The 27872-nt window shown below is 48.6% G+C and overlaps 2 protein-coding genes across 7 annotated transcripts in view; both read right to left on the bottom strand.

The window, feature by feature from the left end:
• Positions 1 to 2154, bottom strand: part of Tfcp2 (transcription factor CP2) — a 55172-nt gene extending 53018 nt beyond the window's left edge. The window contains exons 1-2 of one of the 5 annotated variants that reach the window (XM_042668817.1): positions 1969 to 2154; positions 1360 to 1518 (exon numbers count right to left, since the gene is read on the bottom strand). In XM_042668817.1, coding sequence (XP_042524751.1) covers positions 1360 to 1481 — 122 coding nt within the window. In that variant the 5' untranslated portion in view covers positions 1482 to 1518; positions 1969 to 2154. The other 4 variants (XM_042668818.1, XM_042668820.1, XM_042668819.1 and 1 more) reach the window with 4 other exon arrangements.
• Positions 2155 to 7290: 5136 nt separating this feature from the next.
• On the bottom strand, positions 7291 to 26734 carry Pou6f1 (POU class 6 homeobox 1). Of its 2 annotated transcripts, XM_042668731.1 has the most exons (12): positions 26649 to 26734; positions 24428 to 24653; positions 23398 to 23490; positions 21404 to 21599; positions 18368 to 18489; positions 17480 to 17705; positions 16699 to 16952; positions 15938 to 16066; positions 14915 to 15118; positions 12445 to 12586; positions 11332 to 11500; positions 7291 to 10179 (listed from the first exon to the last, which is right to left on the bottom strand). In XM_042668731.1, the coding sequence occupies exons 3-12, from the start codon at positions 23443 to 23445 to the stop codon at positions 9834 to 9836; spliced, it is 1836 nt and encodes a 611-aa protein (XP_042524665.1). In that variant the 5' UTR covers positions 23446 to 23490; positions 24428 to 24653; positions 26649 to 26734; the 3' UTR covers positions 7291 to 9833. The 2 variants fall into 2 exon arrangements, with proteins under 2 accessions (XP_042524665.1, XP_042524666.1); XM_042668732.1 differs by lacking the exon at positions 24428 to 24653.
• Between the last annotated feature and the right edge of the window lie 1138 nt (positions 26735 to 27872).

Here is a 27872-nt window from a genome sequence, read left to right as displayed (position 1 = left end):
ACTCAGGAGGCTGAGATCTGAGGATTGTGGTTCAAAGCCAGCCCAGGCAGGAAAAGTCTGTGAAACTCTTATCTCCAATAAACCACCAGAAAACCCGAAGTGGAGCTGTGGCTCAGGTGATAGCGCACTTTCCTTGAGCTGAAGAGCTGAGAGACAGCACCCAGGCCCACAGTTCAAGCCCCACGACCGACCAAAAAAAAAAAAAAAAGGAATTTTACATTACACAACTCTTAGTGGCTCTTACTACTAGAATGATGAATTCGCCCATTTGCTTCAAAAAGAGAACTTTCCCCTATCACCTCATAAACCCAATGAAAGTCTTAAGTTCTAGAGTTGCTTGACTCATTTAGATGAAGTCTTACACTGAATTGGAAAAATCTAATTATAGTCCACCTAACTCCAACAAGCAGACATGTCCACATCTACAGCTGAAACAAACCATTTTGGTAGCCAATACATACCAATAAGTTATATATGCTGCTTTCAAACCATATTTTTAATGTATTATCAGCAATTAGTTTGATACATTGAGGTCCAGACAAACCTAAAAGTTTTCTTTGCCACTTTTTCATTTCACAGCTAATGAGGATGGAAGTTTAAGTGAAACCTTAAAGCAGGCTGTGAGCCAGGTTCCAGTAGTTCATAACCTATAATTCTAGCCACTCAGGAAGCTGAAATATTAAAATCAAGGTTCAAAGCAAGCTTGGGCAGGAAAAGTCCCTGAGTCTTTTATTTCCAATTAACCATCAAAATACCAGAAATGGAGCTGGTGCTCAAGTGATAGAGCACCAGCCTTGAGCAAAAACACTAAGGGAGAGCGGTGCCTTGGCTCTGACTTCAGGTCCCAGGACCAACACATACACACAAAAAAGCATGCTAGTGATAAGATGTGACTGTGTGGACTTCTGCAGCAAGGTTCTTCATTTCTTTCCAATGAGCAATAGATCAATATTAATCATTAATCCTCAGCTCCCCTGTCCCCAACTTCATAGACGTCCCTCACATACTGAAAGTAATCCTTCTTCACATAAATCCAACCACACCCACACATATACATAGCATCAGGTCCCAAGTCTCCCTCCCACATTGGCACAACAGTCTCTCAACTTTCTGGTTGCTGATCAAGGACCAATTCTTCATCCTCCTCCTAATCCTGCCCAGACTTCACACTGCCTACAATCTCTTTTTCCCGTTCTTCCACAACGCCAACTCACACCAAGTCCCTATTTCCCTCAACTTCAGACAGCGTTTTTAAAACTCCATACACCTTTCCTCCCTGCCCACTCCCCACCCCCCACCCCCAACTCCGTGTTTCTTATTCTTGCCTTTGTTAGTAAGGTCTGGGAAAATCTCACTCACCTCATGCTATAGGCACCAGCACCCAGTTCCTGGCCGATCCCAGACAGGCTAGCATCAAAGTCCTGCACCAGCCCAGACTCAATCACTTCATCGGCCAGAGGCAGCTTCAGAGCCCAAGCCATCCTGGCTCCGCTCTTGCTCCCGGTGACACCGTTTCTTCTATGTACAAAAGCGCAGAACTTAATCCTACCCCCAAGGGTTCAAGACAGCATAAACTACAAACGAAAATCACACCTGTAGTCCCCACCAGCCACCACCACCACCACCACCACCACCCCAAAAAAAAAATCTGCCCTGCACAACTCCACAACTAATCTCGGGTACCCTTGGCACCTTAGTGTTGGGTGCCCGGGCTTCTAAGAGTCTCCGGCTCCGCTCCCAGGGGCGTGGGGCCTCCCTCGGCTTCACTATTCCAGACTCCTGCACACCCACCCACTCCCCAGGGTAGCCTCCGCAGCCCGTCCGTGCTGGCCCAGTCTGTCTTCCTGAGCAGACCCGCAGCAGCCACAAGCCCAGCCGGCAGCGCCGCTTTTGTACCTTTACCTCCGCCCCCTTCGACTAGAATCCTCCCCTCTCCCGAGACCCGCACTTTTCCCCTCCAGGCCTCACTTCCGGTCAGTCCTAAGAGAGCTTCCGGTCACCCCTTCTCAGCCCCGCAGCTCTTAGAAATAAATCCAGGTTCCTGCTGAGTCGTCTCCTCGCCCTCTGCAGCCCCCCTCGACGGCCGGGAAACCCGGACAGGAAAAAAAAAAAAAAAAGTCCAGTGCAAGATTGAGACTCGTCAGGCCCCTTCACTGGCCCGCCGCCTCACCGCCAACCAATCATGGCGCCCTCTACCTTTGCTGGGCCGGCAAAAAAACGTCATCCTGGCGATAGCCAATGAGAAATAGACTTCATCAGCCTCTACAGCGATGATAGGTTAGCTCCTCCACAGCTCCCCGCCCCCGGAGGCGGGCCGAGAGGTCTGGATTTGAAGGGCTTCTACCTGAGTGGAGGAGGCGTGGGCTGCGGGCCCAGGTCAACACCCTGACTCTGAGTCGTGACACAGTCGCGCTCCCAGCGGCTCTCCCACCCCTAGCGGGAATTCGTTTGCCCAAAGGTTCCCTATTCGTGTACGTTTATTCATGCTTGGCCTCTTGTCTTATTAAACTCACATCTCCTAAGGGAGAGACCCTGCTGAAGACCCAGGTCCATTGATAAATCATTTTGTCCTGAGCCTTCTCCCCAAGGCACTTGGAAAGAAAAACATGAGGTTGAAAAGCAAACGAACAAAGTAATGTGGCTTTTCAAAGGTGATGAAGGAGGCATGTTAGAATTTAGAAGATCTGAAGATCACAGCTGGGGCTGGCATCTTCACGTACTAATTTGGTGACTTCCAGAATAGTCACAAATGGAGCTGTGGCTCAAGTGCTCTATCACCAGCCTAATCTAAAAAGGAAAGTGAATGTAGGCTGAGGATCACAATTCAAAGCTAGCCTGGTCTGAAAGTCCATGAGACTCTTAACCACCAAAAAGCCAGACGTGGAGCTGTGGTTCAAGTGATAAAAGAATGAGCGTTGAGCAATAAAAGCAGCAGTGTCCAGGCCCTGAGTTCAAGCCCCAGTACCAGCACAAAACAAAGTAACAATAGCCACATATTCTCACTGAGATTTTAGCTTCCTCAGTTGTAAGCAGATAACTATACCTGCTCCACAGCATTCACTGGCTACTTACCTTGTCATCCTAGTTTCATGAGAAGCAAGAAGTGGGTGAGGAAATAGTAACAATAATAATAGTAATAATATTAATAGTAAAAACAAAAATGTCTGGAGGTGTAGCTCAGCAGTAGAATGCCTGACTACCAAGCATGAGGCCCTGAGTTTATTACCACAAAAAAAAGGTATATTCAGTTGTCTAGGTGAAAAAAAAAAAAGTCAGTCATGTGCCTTGAACTCTAGGCCTGGGTGCTATCCCTCAGCTCTTCAGCTCAAGGCACTCTACCATGTGAGCATAGCACCACTTCTGGTTTTTCTAGTCATTTATTGGAGATAAGAGTCTCTAACCAGGCGCCAGTGGCTCACGCCTGTAATCCTAGCTACTCAGGGGCCTGAGATCTGAGGATCGAGGTTCAAAGCCAGCCCAGGCAGGAAAGTCCATGAGACTCTTATCTTCAATAAACCACTAGAAAACCAGAAGTGGCAGGCACTGTGGCTCAAGCGGTAGAGAGCTCGCCTTGAGCTAAAGAGCGCAAGGACAGCACCCAAGCCCAGAGTTCAAGCCCCACAACCGACAAAAAAAAAAAAAAAAAAGAGTTTTCCAGCCTGGGCTGGCTTTGAACCTCTATCCTCAGATCTCAGCCTTCTGAGTAGCTAGGATTACAGGCATGAACCACCAGTGCCTGGCTCAGAAGAAAAAAAAAATGTTTTTGGTCTTTCGTGGAGCTTGAACTCTGGGCCTGGGCGCTGTCCCTGAGCTCTTCAGCTCAAGGCTAGTGCTCTATTGCTTGAGCCACAGCGCCTACTTCCGGCTTTTTCTGTGTATATGGTGCTGAGGAATCGAACCCAGAGCCTCATGCATGCAAGGCAAGCACTCTACTACTGAGCTACCTTCCCAGCCCCAGAAGAAAAATTTTAACTGTGCCACGTTTAGGAAAATATTTAGAAAAAGAAAGCCAGGCATTGATGGCTATTGTTTAGCTATTACTATTCTTTTTTTTTTTTTTTTTGTCGGTCGTGGGGCTTGAACTTTGGGCCTCAGCTCTTCAGCTCAAGGCGAGTGCTCTACCACTTGAGCTACAGCGCCACTTCCGGTTTTCTGGTGGTTTATTGGAAATAGGAGTCTCACGGTCTCTCCTGCCCTGGCTGGCTTTGAACCGCGATCCTCAGATCTCAGCCTCCTGAGTAGCTAGGATTACAGGCGTGAGCCACCGGTGTCCGGCCTAGATATTACTATTCTTGTGACCAAAGTAAATCCTAGCACCTGTCATATCTACTTAAATCACTTTTCTCTAAGACTTAAGGACTTGAGGACTTGAGGAATCATCATCTTCAGGTCAGCAGCCCCTTTCCAACCCTCAGGCTTCCCTTCTTACTCTATTTGCTCAGGTTAGTATTGCTGGGTGCCTAGGTCAATACCTGGCACTTTCCTCCAAGTACAGGAAGAAACCATAACCTGGCGGGCTTTTTTGAGGTTGACCATCTAGCCTTAAATCTTATCCTCTTCCTGTAGTCCACCCAAGGAGCCTCTGAGGGCCAATTAGCTGCTTTGAAGGACCCTGTAGTTGAAAGAAAATAAAATCAGTAATTTTCGCAGCTACACAATTCCAAACAATCTCAAGTTCCTCTCCTCCCTTGTCTCTATAGTCCAGAAACCAGCCCACATCTCTTCCAGTTCATACAAAGTCAATTCCTTTCAACCCATCCACCTAACAATGAACTTCCCCAAGCCTATTTCACCTACCCCCTTCTCTAAAATCTTCCTGGGCCAACTGCCAGGAGCCACCCTTAACTGGTCTTAGCCAGTAACATCAGCTCCCAGAACTCTCCTGATGGGAACTGCTAGCTCCGTCTCTGGCCAGATTCCATTCACTATCACATTTCACAATCTAAACCCTGCCTAGCTAAGCAGAATCCTTGCCCCTGCTCTCTCAGTAGCCTAAACCTAGGCTTATTATTCCCTTAAATGAAAAGTAGGAAATGCACCAAGCTCCCCATCTGACAGTTATTAAGCATCTCTTCTATGCCCTGGCCTGTGTACTGAAGTGTCACAGTCCAGCGTGGATTAGCATATCAGCACTGTGAGATCTATGCTGGCTGGGGTAAGTGCTGGATTCTAGTTAATATTTTGTCTCAATAGAGTGTTATAAAGCTTGTGTCAGTCTTAGACATCCATTAACACCCTGGGTGGAAGCAGGTTGATGACACATAGTGTAGAACCCAGCACAGTGTCTAGCACAGAAATGCTGGTTGGGTAGAGAAAAAGGGAATGCCTTGTTTGGGAGACAGGACACTATAAAGGAGATGGCATGAACCCATGCCTAGGAGGTAGACCAGCCAACAGAGAGAGAGAGAGAGACAGACAGACAGACAGACAGACAGAGGAGAGAGCAAGCTTTGTGAAAGCTATACTCTCTCATCAATAAACTCATCTTCAGTCTTGGGGGGAAATGCAAATGGAGATTCATTTACCATACAGCTACATCTTTTTTTTTTTTTTTTGGTCAGTCATGGGGCTTGAACTCTAGGCCTGAGCTCTATCCCTCAGCTCTTCAGCTCAAGGCGAGCACTCTACCACTTGAGCCACAGCACCACTTCCGGGTTTCTGGTGTTTAATTGGAGATAAGTTTCATGGACTTTCCTGCCCAGGGTTGGCTTTGAACTGCCATCCTGAGTAGCTAGGATTACAGGCATCAGCCACCCGCTCCTGGCTACAGCTACATCTTTATAAGGAGCTGTATAACTGGGCATTTATGGCTCATACTTGTAAATCCTTGCTATTCAGGAGGCTAACATCTGAGGATTTGAAGTTTGAAACCAGTCCAGGCAGGAAAATCCATGATCTCCAATTAACCATTAAAAAAAAATGCAGAAATGGATGTGTACTCAAGTGGTAGAGGGCCACGCTTGAGTGAAAAAGCTAAGGGACAGTGCCCAGGCCTGAGTTCAAGCCCCAGTACAGGAACAAGAAAGAAAAGAGAAAGAAAGGAAAAGAAAAGAAGAAAAGAGAAAAGGAAAGAAGGAAGGAAGGAAGGAAGGAAGGGGGAGAGAGAAAGAAGGAAAGAAAAAGAATGAAAATAAGAAAGAGAGAGGGAGAGAAAGAAAGAGGGAGAGAGGGAGCTGGGAAGGTGGCTCAGTGGTAGAGTGCTTACTTTGTATGCATGAGGCCCTGGGTTTGATTCCTCAGCACCATATAAGCAGAAAAAGCTGGAAGTGGCGCTGTGGCTCAAGTGGTAGAGCGCTAGCCTTGAGCTGAAGAGCTGAGGGACAGTGCTCAGGCCCAGAGTTCAGACCCCATGACCGACAAAAAGAAAGAGAGGGAGAGAGAGGAGGGAGAGAGAGGAGGGAGTGAGGGAAGAAAGGATGGAAGGAGAAACAATATTAGAACTGTACAAATCAAGCTAACTATTCATGTAGATTTCTACATATCTAGATTAAGTTGTGGTGATAGAGCCCTTAAAAAAGAGGTCTGAGGGAACATGTTTGCTTTTTTGCTTTTTCATCATGTAAAGATGTCTATGTTGCATCAGACACTAGATTACCAATTTCTTGATTTTTTTTTTACTTCATACTCTCCATAACTGTGAGCAGTTTATAAACTACCCAGTCTAAGGTACTTTGTTATAACATTTGCTTGCTTATTTCCATTGTGGGGCTTGAACTCAAGGCCTGGGTACTGTCCCTGAACTCTTTTGCTCAAGGCAAGCTCTCTACCACTTGGAACTATAGCACCACTTCCAGTTTTCTAGTGGTTAACTGGATATTAGAGTCTCATAGACTTTACTGCCCAGGCTGGCTCTGAGCTGAGATCCTTGGATCTCAGCCTCCTGAGTGTCCAGGATTTATACGCATAAGCCACCAGCACCCAGTTCCAAAGAACTTTGAGACCTGTAAGTGTACAGACCGTTAGCAGAGTCTGCCAATATTATACCCAGAGAAGAGGGTACAGGAAATGAGTTTAGCAGAGGATTCTGGAGTCCTTGATGCCCAGAATGTAGCCTAGAAGTAAAAAGGGGCACACCCCCTTGGGCCTGCAACCCCATAAGGAGGCCTGAAACTGAGGGCCAGAGCAGGGGCTTCTGAAGTAGGATGACAGGACACTGACCCTCATGATTTTGCAATGGGATTTTCCAGGCTGCAAGTTCACAGCAAAGGCAGTTTCCTGTATTTTCCAGGTCTCTAATACTGATTCCTTATGTTTCTACCTTGACAAGTGACCAAGAAACAAGCAGAGCAGTACAAAAGAAAAAATACTGTTTATTCCACACAACTACATCAAGTACTTGTCCTCAGTTCTCCCCTCTCCCCACTCTTGCCTCCAGCCTTCAACAGGTGTTGCTCAGTACTGAGAAACAGTTAGAACATCAAAACCTGGGCGGCAGGAAAGGAAATCTGGGCATGGGAATGTGATTGGATTTCTAAGAACACCAAAACAACCAGGTTTATCATTCCATCCTCAGTGTGTTACTCAGTCCATGTGACAGAATTCTTCCCTGGACTTTGCCTGCCTAGATCGTGCAGGGTTCAAAGGCTCCAGCTGATTCAGCAAGTCATAGAAGTTTTGGTCTCTCTTAAAACAAGCAAATCATACAGTTAAACCATTCCTGTTCCTTCTCTTGTCTTTTCCATTCTCATTTTAACCCTGGCAAAGAAGCCACAGAGCTCTGAAGTAAGTCCAGAAAGATACTTTCAAAACAAAACATCTATCAAGTCCCTGATGGTGCCCGATGGTATGAAAAACAACATGAACTGCCTTGGGCAAGTGGCCCAGGTCCCAGATGCTTCACAGTGGTCCTTTGTGGGGAAGTTAGGACCAGAGACCATAGGTGAGAGAGCTCTGCTTTGGGAACATTCTTTGGGCACCTCCATTGGGCCTTGGGATTGTTCCTCTGGTTTAAGATTAGTTCAGCCTTGGGAAGACAGATTCTGATGAGGGAGGGGCTGAGAACTTGTGACTCAGCCTAATTTAGACCGGTGGTTCATGGGGTTTCGTTTTCCTGCCATGCCACAGGACAGATGGTGTCTTTTTGCACACCCTGTATTAGATGCTACTTCCAGGACACCAGCTGTGACCCACTTGTCTCCCAGAAAAAGAAAGCACTACTGAGTGCAAACATTTGTGCATGTCCCTAATTCACTGAAATATGAGTCACTGACTCCTTGACCAATTCTGGCACTGTTGATAATTCTTAATGAAAACTTGTCAACAATACCCCTCCCTAGTGGGCTCTTCATCTCATATAGGCAGGTTGATAACCATGACCTAGAGGGTGAAGTCTCCCTCCAGGAGATATATTCTTTCGGAAGGTTGAGTGAGGAAGCTGTCCACCTCTCTTTTCACTTCTACCAAACTCTGGAAGGCTTGGGTGGTCCAAATGGAGCATGGGGATGAGGGGCAGCTGCTAGAAACTAAGCTCTGGGACTGTGCTCCTTTGTGGCACAGCATACACAGCAAAATCTGGAGAATCTAGAGTCACATAGGACATTTTTTTAAGCATGTGGGAGGGAACCCAGGTTGTTGTGCATTGATTGCTAGGTAAGCAATCTACAACTGAGATGCCTCCCCAGCCCAATCCTAAAAAGCTGCCTAGCCATAGTGAGGCTGGAAACTCAGGTTGGATGCAATGCCCAACTCTCTGCCATGGCTTCTCCCTCTAGAGGAAAACCCTTTCTACTCTGGAGCTTTCTGAGGGGGGATGGTGAGTGGGGAGGAGACTGCTTACACACATGGTCTATGACTCTGCATCAAGTGAGATTTCTTCCGTCCCCAAGGTTTAAAATTACAAAGAACATTATGCTTAAGTCAGCTTTTACACAAGACTTCCTCAGGCTGCCATCCATGCTTCCTGGATTGTTAACCTTCCCTTAGTGCCTTGTTGTCTGTTTAAAGTTCCCAGTATTCATTCCCAGTTGGGTATGAGAATAATGATAGAGAGAAAGCATTCTTTTCCTCATTTTTTTTTTCCTCCAAGATTGCTTGCTTGCTTAACTAGGGTAATGTTTTCCAACTCAAACTCTTTTTTTGTGTGGGCAGATGGCCATGGGCAGAGATTAGATTAAAATCTGGAAGGATGGGCTTATCATTACGAAATTTCAGGACAGCAGCAGACCCAGGCAGCAGGTAAAGTTCACTGCTTGCTTCCTTCCAACATGGATTACACAAGAAAAAGATTCTATTGTAATGTCATCTCCTCCATCAAATGAACCACAAGAGGGACTCATGTTCTGTCCCAAGCTTTGGAAACCTTCTGACCTTCTACACTTTGATAAATGCATCTCTTGGGTTCTTCGAGGGGTTTAGTATAACTGTATGCAAAGTAGGAGAGGGCAGTGTGAGGCTGGATGAATTGTTTTAGCTGCCACAGTAGCACAAAGGAGCAGCAAAGGAGAAAGGGTAGGTGCGTAGAAAGAGAATGTCATCAAAAACAAGAGCTAATGCCAGTGGACCCCAGGAGGTACTACAGCCCTGCCCCAAAGGTGGGACATAGAATTTGCCCTTCGGAAACCATGTCTACAAAGTGCTTCTCCAAGAGACACCACAAATACCCTCCTTCAGAGTGCCTAGAGCCCAGAGCCTGGGGCTCTCATGTGGCCCTGTCTCTCTGCCTCCCAGGGTGTGAGAGATGTTGGGGGAGAAGAGGGAGGCACTGACACACATGCACGTGGTGAGGCTCATGACCTAGGGCCAGCACAGCTGCACGTAGGACTGTCAGGGCAGTGACAACAGCTGGGTGCTGAGGGGAGTACAAAGTGCTGAAACACAGGGCTGGGGGCTGAGCCCTAGGGAATCTGAAAGACGTTCAGCTTGCTGGTGTTCTTGAGTGTCTGGCGCCGGTTACAGAACCAGACCCGCACTACCTCTCGGTCATAGTTGAGCTCCTTAGCAATCTCTGTGATCTCCTGGCCAGTGGGCAGTGGGTTCTTCTCAAAATAGGCATTGAGAGCCTCGATGGCCTGTGGAGTGAAGGAGGTGCGGCGTTTGCGTTTCTTGGAGGGCTCACCTCCCACAAATTCCATCAGATTCTGCTGGCCTTCCTGGTTCCGAAGTTCAGCCTCGTTCAGCCACTTCTCCAGCACTGGTTTCAGCTTCTGAGCACTCTTGGGTGTGATATCCAGCTTCTCAAACCTGCAAGCAACACATGTCCAGCAAGGGACAGAGAGAGTGTCTCAGTCTGTTTGGCATACCCCATATCTGGATGGAAGTACTACCCTCACAAGCTGGAGAGACTCTATCCAGGGTACCCTTACTGCCCCTACAGCACTACTATCTCTCTGGTTCAAGCAAGCCCAGACTCCTCTGTTTCCCAAGTGCTAGCAGGCAGACCATGCCCTGGGCCTCAGATGGGCAAGGCAATGACAACAGTGCCCTAAACAACAGGTCCAGAATGTTCACATCCAAATGAAGCTTGTGAGGAGTCATCCTGAGTAGCCTGTAGGGGTCGCCAGTGTCACCAGTGTCACACATGACTTCAAAACTCACAAGTCAGGCTGTTCCTTCTTGCTGAGCACATCATGGAATAGTCAGCAGCAGCAGCAGATGTAAACATTCAGCCATTAGTGAGCCATTTACTTATTTCTGTTTGAAATTCTAATTATCTCTCTGCTGGTTCTAGCATCAAAACGAGTTTGCAAACTGCACACAGAAAAACCTAGCCCTATCACTTTCTAGTTATACCTTACATGAGGGAGAGGTAGGGCGTGACAAGAATATTGTATGTAGTTGAGGGCCAAGAGAAAACTCCCATTTTTGTGTTTCATGTTCGAAAATAGCTTTCTTTTTCTGTGTGTGTGTGTGTGTGTGTGTGTGTGTGTGTATACCAGAACTGGGGCTTGAACTCAGGGCCTTAAACTCTCACTTGGCTTTTTTTTGCTCTACCACTTAAGCCACAGCTCCACTGCTGGCTTTCTGCTGATTATTTTGAGATAGGAGTCTCACTGACTTTTCGGCCCAGGCTAGCTTTGAACCAGGGTCCTCAGATCTCAGGTTCTTTTTGAGCTAGGATGATAGGCATGGGGGCACCAGAATTGGGCTTATTATGAACTAGCTTTTGTGCTACAATTTCTGAATAGATTTGGGCCCTAGAATGTCTGAGTCAGTCTTTGGCTGCTGCAGTAGTGTCCATATCCATCCTTAGACTAGACTTCCTTATCTGGAAGGAGACAGGATGGTAAGAAGGAGAAATGTGGAAAGAAGCTGGATGCCCTGGTCCCCATGAGTGCCCAGGGGCAACAGGCCCTGAGCAGGCCTCATGACCTTCTCCAGGGCAATCTTACTCACCGACAGATGGCAGACTGGCTGTAGGCTGGTCCTTCTGTTGCAGTCAGAGCCTGGCCCACTTGAGTCTGTGTAAGGCCCAGGGAGAGCCGCCGGATCTTAAAGTTCTTGGCAAACTCCCGGATCTCTTCCAAGTTGATCCCGTCCTCATCTAGACTGGGAGTATGCGGCTCTAGGCCAGAGGAAGGGACCAAGGATGACTGTATCAATGGGAATCAACTCAACCTATGTGGCCCATTTGCCTGGGCTGGTTCAGTGGTGAGGGATGAGGACATCTGTCAAAAGGCTGTATACCTTTAAGACTCCTGCCACCAGGACAAGTAAGACTTGTGGACAAGGGCCCTGGACCACTGTATTGGGAGGGGGGGGGTGTAATAAGATCTATTTAAGTTCCAGCTCTAACTGCTGGCCTCCCTCATGCTCCCTAGTTCTGCCCCAAGCATAGCTTTTGGCCATCCACATTCCTCAAATACTGAGTAAGAGAATGCAGTAGAGATAGCCAATGGTTTGGCGTCTCTGAAAAACAACCAGTCAGGAGCAGCCTTCACTAATATGCCCAGAATCCCGCCCAATAGGAATGGGAATAACAAAGTCAAGCCCTCACTTTAGGCCTCTTCCCTTTCCTTTGGAACTTCAGGAACCTCCCCTCTCCTTTCCATTCCCTCCTTCTCTCCCTCTTTCTTTCCCTCCCTACCTCCCTCCCTTCCTTTCTTCTTTCCTTCCTTCCTTCCTTTTCTTTCTCTTTCTCTTCCTTCCTTCCTTCCTTTTCTTTCTCTTTCTCTTCCTTCCTTCCTTCCTTTTCTCTTTCTCTTTCCCTTCCTTCCTTCCTTCCTTCCTTCCTTCCTTCCTTCCTTCCTTCCTTCCTTTTCTTTTTCTTTCTTTCCTCTTTCTTTCTGACAAGGTCTTGGGGCTCACTATGTTGCCTAGGTTTGCCTTGAACTTCTAGTCTCAAGAGATCTCCTGCCTCCGTTTCTGGTACAACTAGGGTACAGGCCTGGCACCCAGTTCTAGGTAGTTTATTAAGGACAGCAGTATCTGAGGAGGTTGGGTTCCAACACCCCCCCCCCCCCCCCCCGCCCCGGGCAATTCCACATTCCTCTACCCAGAGCCACTTACTAGACACCAACTGGCTGACTGTAGGAGTCTCTGAGCAGGTGATGGGGATAGGAGCAGAGGCAGATGGCTTGGCTGCTGGGGCGGGACTAGCAATGACCACAGCAGGCTGGGGTACAGCTGGTGAGGGCTGGATGGGCTGCACCTATGAGAAAAGAGAAAAGCCTCTGTTGGTCTCTGCCAACTCAGGAAGTAGAAACTCCTGGGTAGAGCACAGGCAGGACAGAAATGGGTATGAGAGTCTCACTCACCTAGCACATTCCTGTGACCTAACAAAAAGCAAAATTAGCCGATGTCTATGAACACACACACCATGATAATGACCTTCTAAATAATCACCTAAATGTAACACCTGAGACAAGCCACTAAGAGACTCAGAAAAGTTGAGTGTACATGGTCAAAGCCTCAATAAATAACCCCCTCGGGCTAACTCTCTCACATCCCTTCTTTCAAAAGAGAAACTTCAACCTTATTCTAGGCTCTGAAAATCTAGGAGTAGGAAACTGATAGGTAATTACTGGGACCTTCCCACAATGAGAGAGTATGTAGTCGTTAAAAAAAAAATTGGGCTGGGGAGGGGGTAACAATGCTCGACAAGAAATGTACTCATTGCCTTAATCATGTAACTGTAACCCCTCTATACAGCATCTTTACAATAAAATAAAAAAATTTAAAATCACAGAAAAAAAGGTAAGGCTGGAAGCTGGGTGCTGGTATCTTAGCTACTCAGGAGGCTAAGAGCTGAGGACTGTGGTTCAAAGCTAGCCCAGGCAGAAAAGTTCATGACAGTCTTATCTCCAACTAACCACAAAAAGCCAGAAGTAGAGCTGTCGCTCAAGTGGTAGAGCACTAGCCTTGAGTACAAAAGCTCATAGGCAGCACCCAGACCCTGAGTTCAAGCCCCAGGACCAGCAAAAAAAAAAAAAAAAAAGTAGGCTTGAGATGGCCTAGAGAGAGTATCTGCATCATGCAGAAGACCTTAAGTTTGATCTCTAACACAGACCCAAAAAAAAAAAAAAAAAACTACTTTGAGTCATAGTGCTAAGTGAAAAAAGAAAGATGTGAAAAAAGAAAGGTTTTATGGAATTTGCCTTTAAAATATTAAAATACTAATTAAAATATTAAAAATTTAAAATACATATTAATTTTCATGAAATAAAATTGAGAAATATAAAATAAGCTGTCAACAGAAGTCATCTTTGGAGGTAGAACTAGAAGGGATTTTTATTTCTTCTTCTTTTTGGTAGTAGTATTGGGGATTAAACCCAGAGCTTCATTCATGCTGGGCAAGTACTTTTCCACTGAGCTACATACCAGCCCAGCGACTTTAACCTAGAGCTAGGGTTCTGTCCCTAAGCTTTTTTCTCTTTCTTTCTTTCTTTCTGCTCAAGGCTAGTGCTCTACCTCTTGAACCATAGCTCCACTTTTGGCTTTTTGGTATTTAATTGAGGATGAGTCTCACAGACTTTCCTGTATTGGCTGGCTTTGAACTATAATCCACAGATCTCAGCCTCCAGAGTAGCTAAGATTACAGACATGGGCCATCAACTGCTTGGTTACAATGCCTCTTTTAACTAGATACTTTTACAATATCTATTTTCAGATAAGGCTAAGTAGTTATTTCCAAAGCTTAGAAGCAGCATACAACTTTTGAGGACCACTGATCCCAATGGCTCTGGGAACTTAGCACATTCTTGGCCCCATTCAGACCTATGGAATAAGAAAATAGTCTGACAAGCCCTCCAGGTGATTCTGATGCACAAGTTTGAGAAGCATCCATCTAGTTTCATGTTCCTGTTTCATTCTCACCTGACCCTTATCTGTCAGAGCTCGCTTTTCTGGGGACCCAAAGGACCTTAGCCACACCCCTATGCTGAGCTACCTAAGGCTAACAGGGACATTTTAGTCTTTTTTTTTTTTTTTCGCCAATCCCAGGGCTTGAATTCAGGGCCTGGGCACTGTTCCTGAGCTTCTTTTGCTCAAGGCTAGCACTCTACCACTTGAACCACAGAGCCACTTCTGGCTTTTTCCATTTATGTGCTACTGAGGAATTGAACCCGGGGCTTCATGCATGTTAGACAAACACTCTACTATTAAGCCACATTCCCAGCCCCATCATCTTTGTATCTTTAGTACTTGGAATATAGTAAGCCCTCAAACAATGCTTCTGGAATGAGGAAAAAATAATCAAAGCCTCAATATAAGGTAGTGGGGGAAAGGAAGCAGAAGGGGTACAGAATAAACTCCTGGGGCTTTTCTGCCAGTTTGTTCATTCTGTAGCTCAATCAGACCAGTCCACTTTGACTACCTGCAGCATATATAGATTCCCATTGGCTTCTACTTGAGGGCTTTCCTCACTTTTGCAAGTGTCTTGCTCCCCCAGGAACTTTAGAAGCTGCTCTGCTCAGCAGTCTGAAGGGAAATAACCATTCCCTCCCTCCCCCGAACCCCCCAATGCCTCCATCCCTAGTACCTCACTCTTTGCTGGGGACTCTGGCGTGCTTGGCTTCCGGACAGTCACAGGTGGAGGCAGGGGGCTGCTAGCCAGAGTCGCAATCACCTGGCCCTGGGCATTTAACAACAGTTGAGGGGTCACAGCCTGGACCTGCAGGCTTTGAGCTGGTGCTGAAGCTGCCACACTAGCTGAATTCACCACCCATGGAAGTGTTCCAATAACCTAAGAGGAAATAAGGGAGGGGCCCCAAGTATGAGGGTTGTATCCAACCCACCCTCAGCCCAAATCCCCATACTGGCAAAAACTAACTTGGACAAAACACTTAAGCCATCTGGCTGTTTTTCTCATCAACAATCCACCCTGGAGGCTCCTTTATTTCATCCTCAGAGCTGAGGTACAGCTGGAGTGGGACTGTTTGTGAGTCAGAAACCTGAATGTTAAGTCAGTACTCTTAATCTTCCTTCCTTTTTCTTTGTCTTTCCCTCCTTCCCTCCCTTCTTTCCCCCCTTTCTTTCCTGTACTGGAACTTGAATTCAGGGCCTAGGCATTGTCCTTTAGTTTTTTTTTTTTTGCTCAAGGCTGGCACTCTACCACTTGAGCCACAGTTCCACTTTCAGCTTTTTGGTGATTAATTAGAGATTAGAGTCTCCTGCACTTTCCTGATCACCCTGGCTTTGCACTACAATGTTCAGAGCTCACCATCCTGAGTAGTTAGTAGCCACTAGTGCCCAGCTTAACTTAGTATTTCTGAATCTTGTTCTCTCCAGTAAAATAAAAATCTCTACCAAATAGATCTGTACTCAAAACAGTGAGATAAAATATGAGAAAGCACCCAGCACAAAGCCTGTCCATAGATAAAATCCTACAAGCAGAATGAGTGCCTCTAGGGGACGGTGGTGGCTGGCCCCAACATTAGCTGAGCCCCAACAGCTAGGGCCTTCAGCTTGACTCCCAGTTTGAGTTTCTAGGATGCTTACTTAGCCCAAGACCTGGCTAGCTATTCCACAGCACCCACCCTCAGCCCTAGCTTTCACCACTTGCCTGTCCCTGAGCATTGGTGAGGATCTGACTGCTGATCCCTGGCATGCCGGGAATGGTGTTGGTAATGACCGGAGTTGTAGTGAGGGAGCCCAGGATCTGGGTCTGTCCCCCAAGGGAAGCAGCACTGATCTGTGGGTGGAGAAAGAGCCTTGCTCAGAGGCCAAAAGGGTGAAAAGAGACCCAGACAGAGGGAAGAGTGCAAGGACATTGTTGGGGATGGGGTGCATAAAAGAGGGTTGCAGGTCTAAATACCTAGAACTAGGAAGGGGCCACTGGGGGCAACAGGGAAGGGTAGGGCCACAGTCATAGAACAGTAACTCTTGTTTAATCTTTCCAGCCAGGCCTGGGGGAGTAGAAGGGCCAAACTGGAGAGGCTGGTGTGCTCTTAGTCACATCTGGCAACCCCACTGCTAAGCCAGGAGCCACATTACAAAGACACTAGCACAGAGCCGTGAGCCACCAGCTGCACCTTAGCGACAGCTCACAAGGTTGTAATCCCTAGACATCCCACCCTCCAAGGCTCATCCAGTGGTTCAGGTTCTGGAGAATTTGCCCAGGCCTCTTGGTAGAGGGTTGCTTGCTTTTGTTTGGGTTGGACAGGCTGACAGCTGTAAGAAGACCTCAGAGGGAGCCCATCTCTGCTGGTGTTGGAAAGGGCTGGATTCAAGGGGCTGGTCCTCCTCTGTGGGAAGGGTCACTTCCACCCGTAGCCCTAGCTTTGGTCCATCCCTGGTTAGCCCTGGGTGAGGGCAGCAGCTTACGATTCCTGGGCTAAATGCAAAGCCTGCAGGCTGGACGGTGATCTGTGGGGTGGTATCCACTGGCTTGGGGGGAGGGGCAGCAGCAGTGGCAGCAGTGGGCTGTGGTATGATGGCAGGCGTGGTCTGTAGCAGCGGCTGGGTCTGGAACAACGTCTGGGGCTGGGCTGGTGGCCGGGGCTGGGCTGGTGAAGCAGCCTGGATTGGTGGGGCAGCTTGTACAGGTGCCGGAAGGGCGGTGTTCAGCACAGCAGTTGCTATGGAGCAAGGCAGAGACAGAGGTGCTCAAGTGCCTAGCCATGGCCCAGAGTGGCTCCAATCCCATCTGGCACAAGAATGACAGGGGGCTGGGGCAGTGGGCATGGGAACAGGCAGTTGTAATTCCTTGGATGCTTGAAGGCCTGATGCATGTCAACATCTTTCATTCCCACCCCCCTCCCTTGGGCCAGTAGATTTGTAGGTTCAAGAACTAGATGTTGAATCTTCTTCTCGCAATCCTTCTCAGGAGGCTGGTCATGGGTGAATTCTAGCATGGGGAAGAGAGCAGTCTCAGGCAGTTGGCTGAAGAAAGAAAGGCCTGCTGGCTGGCTTGGTGTCCTGGCCTAGAGTCCCAAAGTTGGTGCTGTGGCTCTGTGGTTAGATGCCTGGAACACTGGATCCAGACTGCAGGGCTCTTGGCCTGGGTGGGCCTCAGGTTCTGAGTCCAGCACGGCAAGTACACGTGCAAGGGTGGAGTGTGGGGTGGCAGGGCATCTGGTGCAGTCCTGGGGAGAATTGCCGTTACCTTGGAGACTGGCTAAAGGTGGCTTGAAAATTCCCCCCGGAGGAGAAGCAGCGGTCAGTCCTGGGAGGGCAGCCACAGTTGCTGTAGGAATTGTCCACACGGCCAGCCCCTGCTGCCCAGCCACTTGACCTGCAATACTGATGGGGATAAGAAGAGGTTGAGTAACTGCCCCTGCTGGAACCATAACTCCTGTCAGAACTGTGGCTAAGTTTTCCTGAGTCAAGACCTGCAAAAGCAAACAAGATTTCAAAAAAGAAAAGAAAAGAAAAAAAAATAAAAAGAAAAAATCAACATCCACAGAGCAAACACTGGTCTCTCAGACCCAGTTGAGCATAAACAATTATTCTGAGGGCAGTGAGGGAAAAGGCCACAGGAGGGTGAGGAAAAGGTTTCAAAGCCTAGATGGAGGCCTCATCCTGAGGGGTGCTTGCCAGATTATCCTTGCCTATAGAACCAGTGATTTGTGAACAAAGAACAAGAGAAGAGGTGCAACTAAGCAGTCCAGGGTCTGCAGAGGCTTCCAAGAAGTTCTGATGGAGAATACTGTCTTTGCTTGGATGCCTTGGAGAATCGTGCATAGAGCAAAGGTCACCAGGACTGCAGGATCCCACACACAGCCTCTCGCTGTGCTAGAGATGTTCCCTAGCTCTGCATGAGGACTCTGAACAACCCCTTAGCTCTTCCAAGCATGAAAGAGATCATGTTATTTCTACAAGGAGATTGCCCAACAAATGCACATCTTCTTTTCCAGTGGGCTTTATCTTAGGCAGGGGAGTCTAGTAGGTAGCCTCTGCCTTATACTGCCTCACAGTTTCTCAGATCCCATAGTTCCTTCATGCCATACTCCTGCCCACTGCCCTCTGTCCAACTCCCTAGGGTGGCCCTTACCTGGGGGGCAGCTTGTAGAGCCAGTGGCGTCAGGGTCTGTGATGCCTGAGGCTGGGTTTGGGCTTGGCTGAAGGTGGCAATGGCAGGGGCAGGACTCGGAGGGATTCCCGGGAGTGATTTCACTTCATGTGGAATTGAGAGAAAGAACAAGAAGTGAGGGGAGGGGTGAATGGAGTAGAATATCTTGCCTGCAGCCGGAAGTGGTAACTTCCAGCCCATGTTTATTTCTTGTATAACAGAATACTAGTTGCTGGCTTTCTCTGACCCATGAAGCAGCTTTCCCAGTGCTGCTCAGTGTGAGACTTCAGCTGGAGAGCCCTGGGTCAGACAGGAAAGATAGGCCACCTTCTCTTCTCATCTGCATAAAATACATGTCTGTGCATAGCTGGGTACCAACCCCTCATTTTCTGGCTCTAAAAGACATTGTTACATTGTCACAACCTGTTATACAATCAGCAGGTCAGGGAGGTAAAGTGCTAGAATTGATGAAAACAGCAAAGGGGAAGTCAGCCAGCAACCAAATTCTTCATCCCATATTCAAGCTACTTTTGGATACAAAAAGTGCTGGTTTAGTTGGATGCCTCTGACCTATGCCTATAATCCTAGCTACTTAGGAGGCAGAGATCTGAGAATCTTGGTTCTAAGCCAGCCTGGGCAGGAAAGTCTGTGAGACTCTTATCTCCAATTAACCACCAGAAAACCAGAAGTGGAGCTGTGGCTCAGAATGATAGAACACTAGCCTTGATTGAGAAAGCTGGAAGTGGAGCTATGACTTAAGTGGTAGAATGCTAACCTAACCTTAAGCATAAAAGCTCAGGGACAGTGCCCAGGCCCTGTGTTCAAGCCCCTGACCAATACACACACACACACACACACACACACACACACACGGACAGTGCCCAGGCCCCTGACCAACACACACACACACACACACACACACACACACACACACACACACACACACGGACAGTGCCCAGCCCCTGAGTTCAAGTCCCTGACCAACATACACACACACACACACACACACACACACACACACACACACACACACACAAAAAGCAGGGACATGGAAATTCTTACAGGGCCAAGTTCCTGAAATTGGATATGACTTTACCAAACTGCAGGGTCATAGGAGCTCTTTATGCCAGCCAGCTTTTCTCTGCCTTCCTTGAAGTCTGAAGTCAAGAAGACTTTTTAGCCAGGCACTGGAAGCTCATGATTTTAATCCTAGCTACTCAGGAGGCTGAGATATAAGGACTGTGCTTCAAAACCAGCCCAGACAGGAAAGTCCGTGAGATTCTTATCTCTAATTAGCCACCAAAAAGTAGAGGTATGGCTTAAGTGGTAGAATGGCAGCCTTGAATGAAAAAGTTAAAGGACAGCACCCAGGCCCTGAGTTCAAGCACCAGTATACTCCTCTTGCTCTCCTTCTCCTTCTTTCTCTCTGTCTCTGTCTCTGTCTTTCTCTCTCTCTGCCAGTCCTGGCTCTTGGACTTAGGGCCTGTCCCTGATCTTTTTTGCTAAAAGCTAGGTTTCTATTACTTGTGCCACAACTTCACTTCTAGCTTTTTGGTGGTTAATTGGAGGTAAGAGTCTTAAGGACTTTCCTGCCTTCACTTTCCTTCAAATCACGACCCTCAGATCTCAGCCTGATAGGGATATAGATGTAATCCACTGGCAGCCAGCTTATGTATTTATTTGTAAACATTACGGCTTTGAATATCTTTGATTGGTCCTTTTTTCTTTGTGGTGTAGTCCACTGAAATTCCTTTTGAGGAGAAATCAATTGTTGACATGGAAGGAAGTCATCACAGGAGGGAGAGAGAGAGAGAGAGAGAGAGACTTTCTGCAGAACAAGACGTCAACTTCTTGATACGGTGTTTTATTCAATGATGAGAAAAGGGTGGTCTATGGCTGGAGCAGTGTCTAGGCCCATAGCTTAGCTACAGTTGCCTCACATCTGTACTGTAGGAGCATCTAGTTCATACCCTAAAGTCATCTTTGGAAAAGGACAGCACCGTAAGTCTACTGAGAGGAGGGAAAGGCATTTTCAGGGTTCTAGTTCATCTGTCTGTACAGTCTGAGGAAGGTAAGATGTCCTTCCATCCTCAGCTCCTGGAACCTTCCAGCTCTAACATAAAAATGATTGAGTTTGAAAGGGTTGGCTGGTGACTCACATCTGTAATCCCAGCTACTCAGGAGGCTGAGATCTGAAGATCGTAGTTCAAAGCCAGCCTGGGCAGGAAAGTCTGTGAGACTCTTACCTCCCATGAACCACCAGAAAATTGGACATGGTGCTATATAGTTCAAAGTGGTAGAGCACTAGCCCTGAGCAAGAAAGGTCAGGACAGCACCCAGGCCTAGTTCAAGCCCTACAACTTGACAAAACAAAACAAAAAGAAAGAAAGAAAAGAAAAGAAAAGCCTCCATCCTGAAGGTTCAGGCCTCTCTGCATTGGACCAACACTCTGGTTTGTATCTAGGAGCACACTGAGGTGGATTCAAATTTTTATCTATCTATCTATCTATCTATCTATTTATTCTTGGCGGTTGTGGGCCTTGAACTGGGGGCCTGGACACTGTTCCTGAGCTCTTCAAGACTAGTGTTCTACCACTTTGAGCCACAGCGCTACTTTCAATTTTCTGGTGGTTAATTGGAGATAAAGGTCTCACAGACTTTCCTGCCTAAGTTGGCTTTGAACTGCAATTTCAGCTCTCAGCCTCTTGAGTAGCTAGGATTACAGGTGTGAGCCACCTGCACCGGGCTAGATTCAAATTTCTTAGGATAGTCCTCACCAATCAGTGGATCCCAGCTTTGCTCTGACAGTGATTCAAGGAGAACTCAATTTCAGGAACAAGGAGGATGAAATAGCCCTGGAGGCTGGCTAGATGCACAGACTGTGGTCACAGGCTATCCAGTGAGCAGGAAGACAAGGCTGTAATGCCACATGGGTCCCCAGGACTTAGGCTGGCTCACCAGGAAACTGCAGAAGGGACCCAAGGGGAGCAAAACCACATTGGAGTAATAGCCTCATACCAGCTGCATCTGTAGGGGGGTCTGGGTTGTTTGGCCCAGCTTCACCAGTGTTTTCTCTGGCTTCAGCAGGGTCTTGGTTCTGGGAGCCCTCGGTAGCCACACCCTCCAGTCCTTTCCCCTCTTCCTCAGCCGGGAGCTGGGCATCCACTCCAACTTCCAGCACTCGGATGGTCTCATGGCCTGACATCACGATGACCTGCAAGCAGAGGAGGATGGGAGACATTGCTAGGGGAGGGGGAGCAGCAGGAGCTCTGGGTATGGCTGGGGGAAAGAGGAGAGGGCAACATCAGGATGCTCACCTCCTACTCAGAGAGGACTGTGTCCTCAGGAATCATCAGAGCCTTGGCCAGGGGAGAAGCTACTAGAACAAAACAGTGCTTGGAGATAGGAAGAAGGGCCTGACAAAAACAGAGAAAAGTCTCACAGAGCCAAACCATTTGGGAGATATTCTTCTTTGCTCTGTGGGACGTAGTGCAGGCAATGGGAAATGGCCTTATACACAGCTTGCAAAGACATCTTCTTGGCTGCTAGGATACTGGAATGGTGGCTATGTAGGCTCCTACCACAAGCTGTGTGTCCACATTTTAGGTTGGGCCATGAAACAAATCCATCTTTACTTTTCTTTGAAACCCCCTAGAAGTTTCCCAAAGACAAGTGGATGGAAAAAAATTAGGGCTCCATAATGATGAGAAACTTTTTAAAGCTCCTGATACCATTATTTTCAAAACTCAGATAAGGGGCTAGAATTTTCCTGCAAACTATATTCCTGAAAGAAGGAACTGGAATCCTGAAGATGCAGTCTCTCCTGCCTCACCCCTGCACGGACCCTCTGAGCCAGGCTTGAGGTCCCAGGGAACATGTTCAGACCACAAGGGCCCCTCCAAGAGCCTGTGGTGTGGACAGTCCCGGACCTTTCTTTCACTGGGGTTTCTGCTCAAATGCCAGGCTCTTTTACTCCTCCCCACACACTGAAATGCTGCTGTTAGGACCCTTCAAGAATCCTGGATGAACTCTGTACACTAAAAAGTTTGTAAGGATTGGAGCCAGTGGCTGACGCCTGTAATCCTAGCAATGCAGGACACCAAGATCTGAGCATCAAGGTTCGAAGCCAGCCTGGACAATAAAGTTCAAAAGACTGGGAAGGTGGATCAGTGGTAGAGCGCTTGCCTTGCATGCATGAGGCCCTGGGTTCGATTCCTCAGCACCACATAAGCAAAAAGAAAAAAGCCGGAAGTGGTGCTGTGGCTCAAGTGGTAGAGCGCTAGCCTTGAGCTGAAGAGCTGAGGGACAGCGCCCAGGCCCAGAGTTCAGGCCCCACGACCGGACCCCCCCCCCCCGAAAAAAAAAAGTGTCCCGGACTTCCTGCCCAGGCTGTCATCAAACCATGATCCATAGATCTCAGCCTCCTGAGTAGCTAGGATTACAGGCTTGAGCCACCAGAGCCTGGCTTGCTTGATAGCTTGCTCACTGTCTCTTTCTTTCCTTCCTTCCTACATTCCTTCCTTCCTTCTTCCTTCTTTCCTTCCTCTCTCTCCCTCCCCCCCATGTATGGGTGTGTGTGTGTGTGTGTGTGTGTGTGTGTGTGTGTGTGTGTGTGTGTTGGTTCCAGGGCTTGAACTCAGACCAGAGCCTCACACTTTCACTCAGCCAGGTTGCAGCTGGTGCTCACCCATTTGAGCCATACCACCAGCTCAGCTTTTTTCTGGTTAATTAGAGAATCTCTCTGATTTTTCTGACCTTGCTGACTATGACTGCAATCTTTCCGTCTCAGTCTCTGACTAGCTAGGATTACAGGCATAAACCCAGCTTTTAACTTTAATCTTAAAGTCAGTTTAAGTCCCAATCTCAGCCCCTGAGAAACCCTAGCTGGTAACTCCCTCTACATAGGTGAAATGACTATGAACTTTGGTAAGAACAACAATGGGGTCTTCCTTGCCCACACCCCTTGCACCATAACCCTCACCACCCCTACCTCTTTTGGTCCCAGAACATACCTGCTCATTGACAGTCAGAGATGACTCAGACCCAGCTCCAGGATCCATGGTCACTGTAGGTTGGGGTGGGCACCAGCCCACACCTAGTGCATCCTGGGTAAGATGGAATTGGAAAGGCAAAGGCTGATGTGACACAGTAATAATACAATTTCTAAAAGAGTTAGAAATAGTATGGTAGGAAGATAGAGAAGAGAAATGCTCCCAAGTTTCTGGAGAAGTAAAGGGAACAGGAGTCTTTTTCTTTCTTTCTTGTTCCTTTCTTTTATTTTTTGGTACTAGAGTTTGAGTTCTTGCTTAGTTTTTTCTGCTTAAATTTCTACCATTTGAGCCACACCTCCACTTCCAGCTTTTTGGTGGTTTATTGGGGATAAGAGTCTCAGAGCCAGGTGTTGTTGGCTTGCGCCTATAATCCTAGCTACTCAGGAGGTTAAGATTGGAGGATTATGGTTCAAATACAGCCCGGTGAGTCTCTCCAATTAGCCAGGTGAAAGCCAAGAGTGGAGGTATGGCTCAAGTGGTAGAGCACCAGTCTTGAGTGAAAAAGCCAAGTGCAAGGCCCTGAGTTCAATACTCAATACTCTCTCTCTCTCTCTCTCTCTCTCTCTCTCTCACACACACACACACACACACACACACATTAAAAAAAAAGTCAAATTTGTTTGCCTGAGCTGGCTTTGAACTCAGATCCCAGCCTCTTGAGTAGCTAGGATTACAGGTGTGAGCCACTAAAAAAAACTTTAGAGTTTCACTTCCACAGCATGCCAGGCAAATAAATCCACACTCAGGAGGAAGCAAGGGTGATCAGAGCCAGACATTTGTCCCAATTTCTCCAATCTAGTGGGAGACAGTATACCCAGCAGAACCCAGAGTGAATCTGACAAACACTTAGAACCTTAGATAAGATAAACAGCACTCTGGGTTATCAGAGTACTTTCTTAGAAATCTGGGCAGGCTTCCCAGAAGAGATGGTAAAAACATTAACCTATGGTCTCTAGCTTTAATATGCATGATTGTTACTTAGTCAACTTACTAAAAAAATGAAGATCTCCAGCAAGTCCCTTCCCCCAACAGGCCTTGGGGTTCTACATAATCAGCTCTTAGATAATCCTGTGGCAGTGGCCCAAGGACCAGAGTAACACGCACATAGGAGGTTGAACATCTCCAATAGTGGACCAGCCTGCTATAAGCAATGAGAAGTGACCGAACCCTGTGAAGACAGGTTGTCTGTTTGGAGCCACAAATCAGAATCACAAAAACTAGAGGAAATAATAATAACGGGGGCAAAGAGGTTTTCACATGCATACAGAAAAGAAAGCAATTAGCATTTCATTTGAGAATTGACTATGGGCTATTTTATATAATACTAATGGATGTATCACTCAACTCCAGAGGTAAGTGGTACATAGTAGGGGTTGGAGACATTGTTATAACTTTGTTAACAGTTGAGCAAACTAAAGCCAGAATGTTCTGGATTCCTCGTCTTCCTATTCTTTTTCTTCCTCGGAGGTTGTTTTTTATTTATTTGTTTTGTTTTTGGTGCCAGTACTGGGGCTTAAACTCAGGGTCTAAGTACTGCCCCCTAGTTTTTTTGCTCAAAGCTGGTGCTCTACCACTTGAGTTACAGCTCCACTTCTGGCTTTTTGGTGGTTAAATGGGATTAAGAGTCTCACGAACTCTGATGTAAAAAAATTTTTTTAGCTGGGCACCAGTGTATGTGTGTGTGTGTGTGTGTGTCTGTGTGTGTGTGTATCAGTACTGAGTTGTGAACTCAGGGCCTTGCACTTGGCTAAGTCCTAGCTACTCAGGAGGCTGAAATCTAAGGATTGTAGTTTGAAGTCAGAATGATAGAGAAAGTCTGTGAGACTCTTATCTCCAATTATCCATCCAAAAGCCAGTGGTTCAAGTGGTAGAATACAGCCTTAAAGAAAAAAAGCTCAGGGACAGTACCCAGGACCTGGGTTCAAGCCCCAGTAACTGCACCAAAACAAAACAAAACTTGTTCCCAATAGACTGTCAATTTCAAGACAGCAGGGACCTTGTGGAGTTAGTACCCACTCCTCCTTCATAGCAGAATTATAAAGAAATGTACCACTTGATAAGGCCCTATTATAATTTTATAGTGATTAAATCTGTTTTCATGTTCACAATGCAAACTTCAGACAGAAGAGGCTTCCTTTGAATTGTTCAGATAGGGCCTTTGGTGGGTATTTTTGTTGAGTCTAGGAAGGAAGGAATTAAGCTGTAGAGAACATAGACAAGGAAGATCCAATCACAGAAACAGCACCCTAGTCTCTGCCTGCAGACTCAGGCTACCAAGATAAGGAGGAGAGGGATGCAACCACGTGGGCTGGGGTCCGGCCCTCTACTTTGCGAAGGAGGCATCTCCAGGAGCAGACTAGGCCAGGATCTCTGCTCAGAGACTCTGGTCCGTGGCCCAGTTAAGCTTCTTGAGGGCTTTTTTATTTCCCTGGCGCAGCGGCCTAGGCTGTTCGGTAGAGGTTAATAAGCTTCAGACCCCAGCCCAGAGGGAGATCTCAAAGCTCAAGTGAAGGTCAGAAGCCCTTTCTCCCTCCCGGACCCCCTTGGCCCTGCCAGGTGTGAATGACCAGGGAGAAGTGATTGAGCCATTTTGCGACTAGCATTAATAATAATATTGTGATGAAATATTTATGAGGTGCTCAGGTTCTGGGCACCCAGGTCTCTAACCCGGGAGTCCGGCCCGTCCTCGGGGAGCAAGGTGGTGACAGGTGGCCCTGGCTGACTCCGGGTGGCGGCAGTCACCGGGAATCCAGACATCCGGGTTGTCCTGGGGAGACAGGATCTGCTCACGATCGCCATGGGGGGGGGGGTGTCTGTGGATAGAGCCCCCCTCCCCTGTGATCTGTACCCCACTAGGGCTCCAAGGGCAGAAACGGGGAGGGGCCTGGGCCAGGTTCCCTGGCCGCGTCCACCTGGCGGCCGCCCCGCCCTCCTGCCCGAGCTCAGCCGGGCGCGGCCCCCGGGGGTCGGCGGCCCCAGGTGGGCAGCGGCGCGTCGCCCCACGCCCGAGCTCCCCACCGCCCGCCCGCCGCCCGGGCCCCGCATCCCGCTGCCCCGGGTCCCGCGGCTCCCCCCCCCCCGCTCTCTTTATCATAAATATATAAATTATGCTAATTACGGGCATTGCATATTAACCAAACCCGAAACCTCCCCTGCCCGGCCCCCTCCCCCCTCCGTGCAAACCCCTCCCCGCCCCGGACCCCGCTACTTACCGGAGCCCGAGCCGCCTTCGCCCCGGGTGCAAAGCGGACACCGGTTACAGATCCATCTCACAGCCCGGGCCGAGGGACCGGGGCCGGGGGCCCGGGCGGCCGCCGCCCGCAGACAAAGAAGCCAGTGCGGCTGGGCCGGAGCGCGACTCGGCCCGAGAGTCGGTCGGGACCCGCCGCCGCCCCCGGGGCCCCCCGGGCCAGGGCTGGGCAGAGCCGGAGGGGGCTCGGTGGGCTGCAGCCGGGCGGTGGGGCACGGCCGGGAAGCGGGACGGGGGCGAGGGGGGGAGCTAGGTGTGTGGGGGGGCGATCAGGTATATATTTTTCTGCTTTCCCCCTTCCACAGCCCCCCCGATTTCCCTCCCACCCCCCCTTTTTCCCTCCTTCTGCTACTTGGATTTTTTTAGCTGCTGCGTCATGAGCATAATTTATGCAAAGAGCTTTGCCGCATGCTGCACCGCCCGCGCCGGCCGCCGGGGGCGGCGGTCCGGGAAGGGAGGGGACGGGGAGCCCGGAGCCGGGGGTGGGGGTGGGGAGGGACCCACCCCACCTCCCAGCTCCCCGCCCGAGGTTTTCTCGTGGGTCGGTTGCTCTGCTCCCTCCGAGGTACCGCAGGGAGGTGATTTCATTTTGGAGGGTGCAAGGACTGGAGCGCGGGAATCCGAACTGGGGCTGGAGGGAGGAAGGGGGGGGAGACACCCGAGGTCACCCTCGCTTTAACGGAGGGGTAGATAGGGAGGTGACCGAGATGACTTCCAGCTTTCCTCTCTAGGTAATCTGCCCCTTCTCCACGTTCGAGGTCAAGTTCAAGTCCACTTGGCAACAGCTGCTGTGCCCTAGCTCTCCAAGCGCGGGGGGGGGGGGGGGGGGAGCGAGGCCCTGGATGCTCCCTCCGTCCCTCTCCCCCCACCTCCTTCACCCCACTGGCATTGTGGCCTGCTTCCCTGCCCTCTTGTCCGAGAGGACAAGATGCAAAGGAAAGACAAAGTGTAGTGGGATGGAGGAAAAGCGGTGTTCTGCTTGGGTGGCCTTGCTGGTGATGAGGAGGGTTGGGTTTATCTAGTGGCTATTGAAAACAGGGAAAGGCCTGGGGGGGGGGGGGGGACGGGGGACGGGGAGGGGAGCAGATTTGAGGACCAGGGAAACGCAGATTGGAGAAGTAGTGGAAAAGAAAAAGAAGGAAGAAAAGGGGAAGAATTGCGGAGGGAGGATCCTTAAGTGTAGTCA

Source organism: Dipodomys spectabilis, unplaced genomic scaffold (assembly GCF_019054845.1).
Source record: "Dipodomys spectabilis isolate Male_0828 unplaced genomic scaffold, ASM1905484v1 ptg000477l, whole genome shotgun sequence".
Classification (NCBI taxonomy): Eukaryota; Metazoa; Chordata; class Mammalia; order Rodentia; family Heteromyidae; genus Dipodomys; species Dipodomys spectabilis.
This window is presented reverse-complemented; position numbering and strand designations above follow the sequence as displayed.

Coding starts and splice junctions, on each gene's coding strand:
- Pou6f1 (XM_042668731.1), bottom strand. CDS start 23,445: ATGGATCCTGGAGCTGGGTCTGAGTCATCTCTGACTGTCAATGAGCAG. Junction 18,490..21,403: donor CCCCCCTACAGATGCAGCTG/GTATGAGGCTAT, acceptor TTCCACATGAAG/TGAAATCACTCCCGGGAATC. Junction 12,587..14,914: donor AGTCCCCAGCAAAGAGTGAG/GTACTAGGGATG, acceptor CTTTTCTCATAG/GTGCAGCCCATCCAGCCCTC.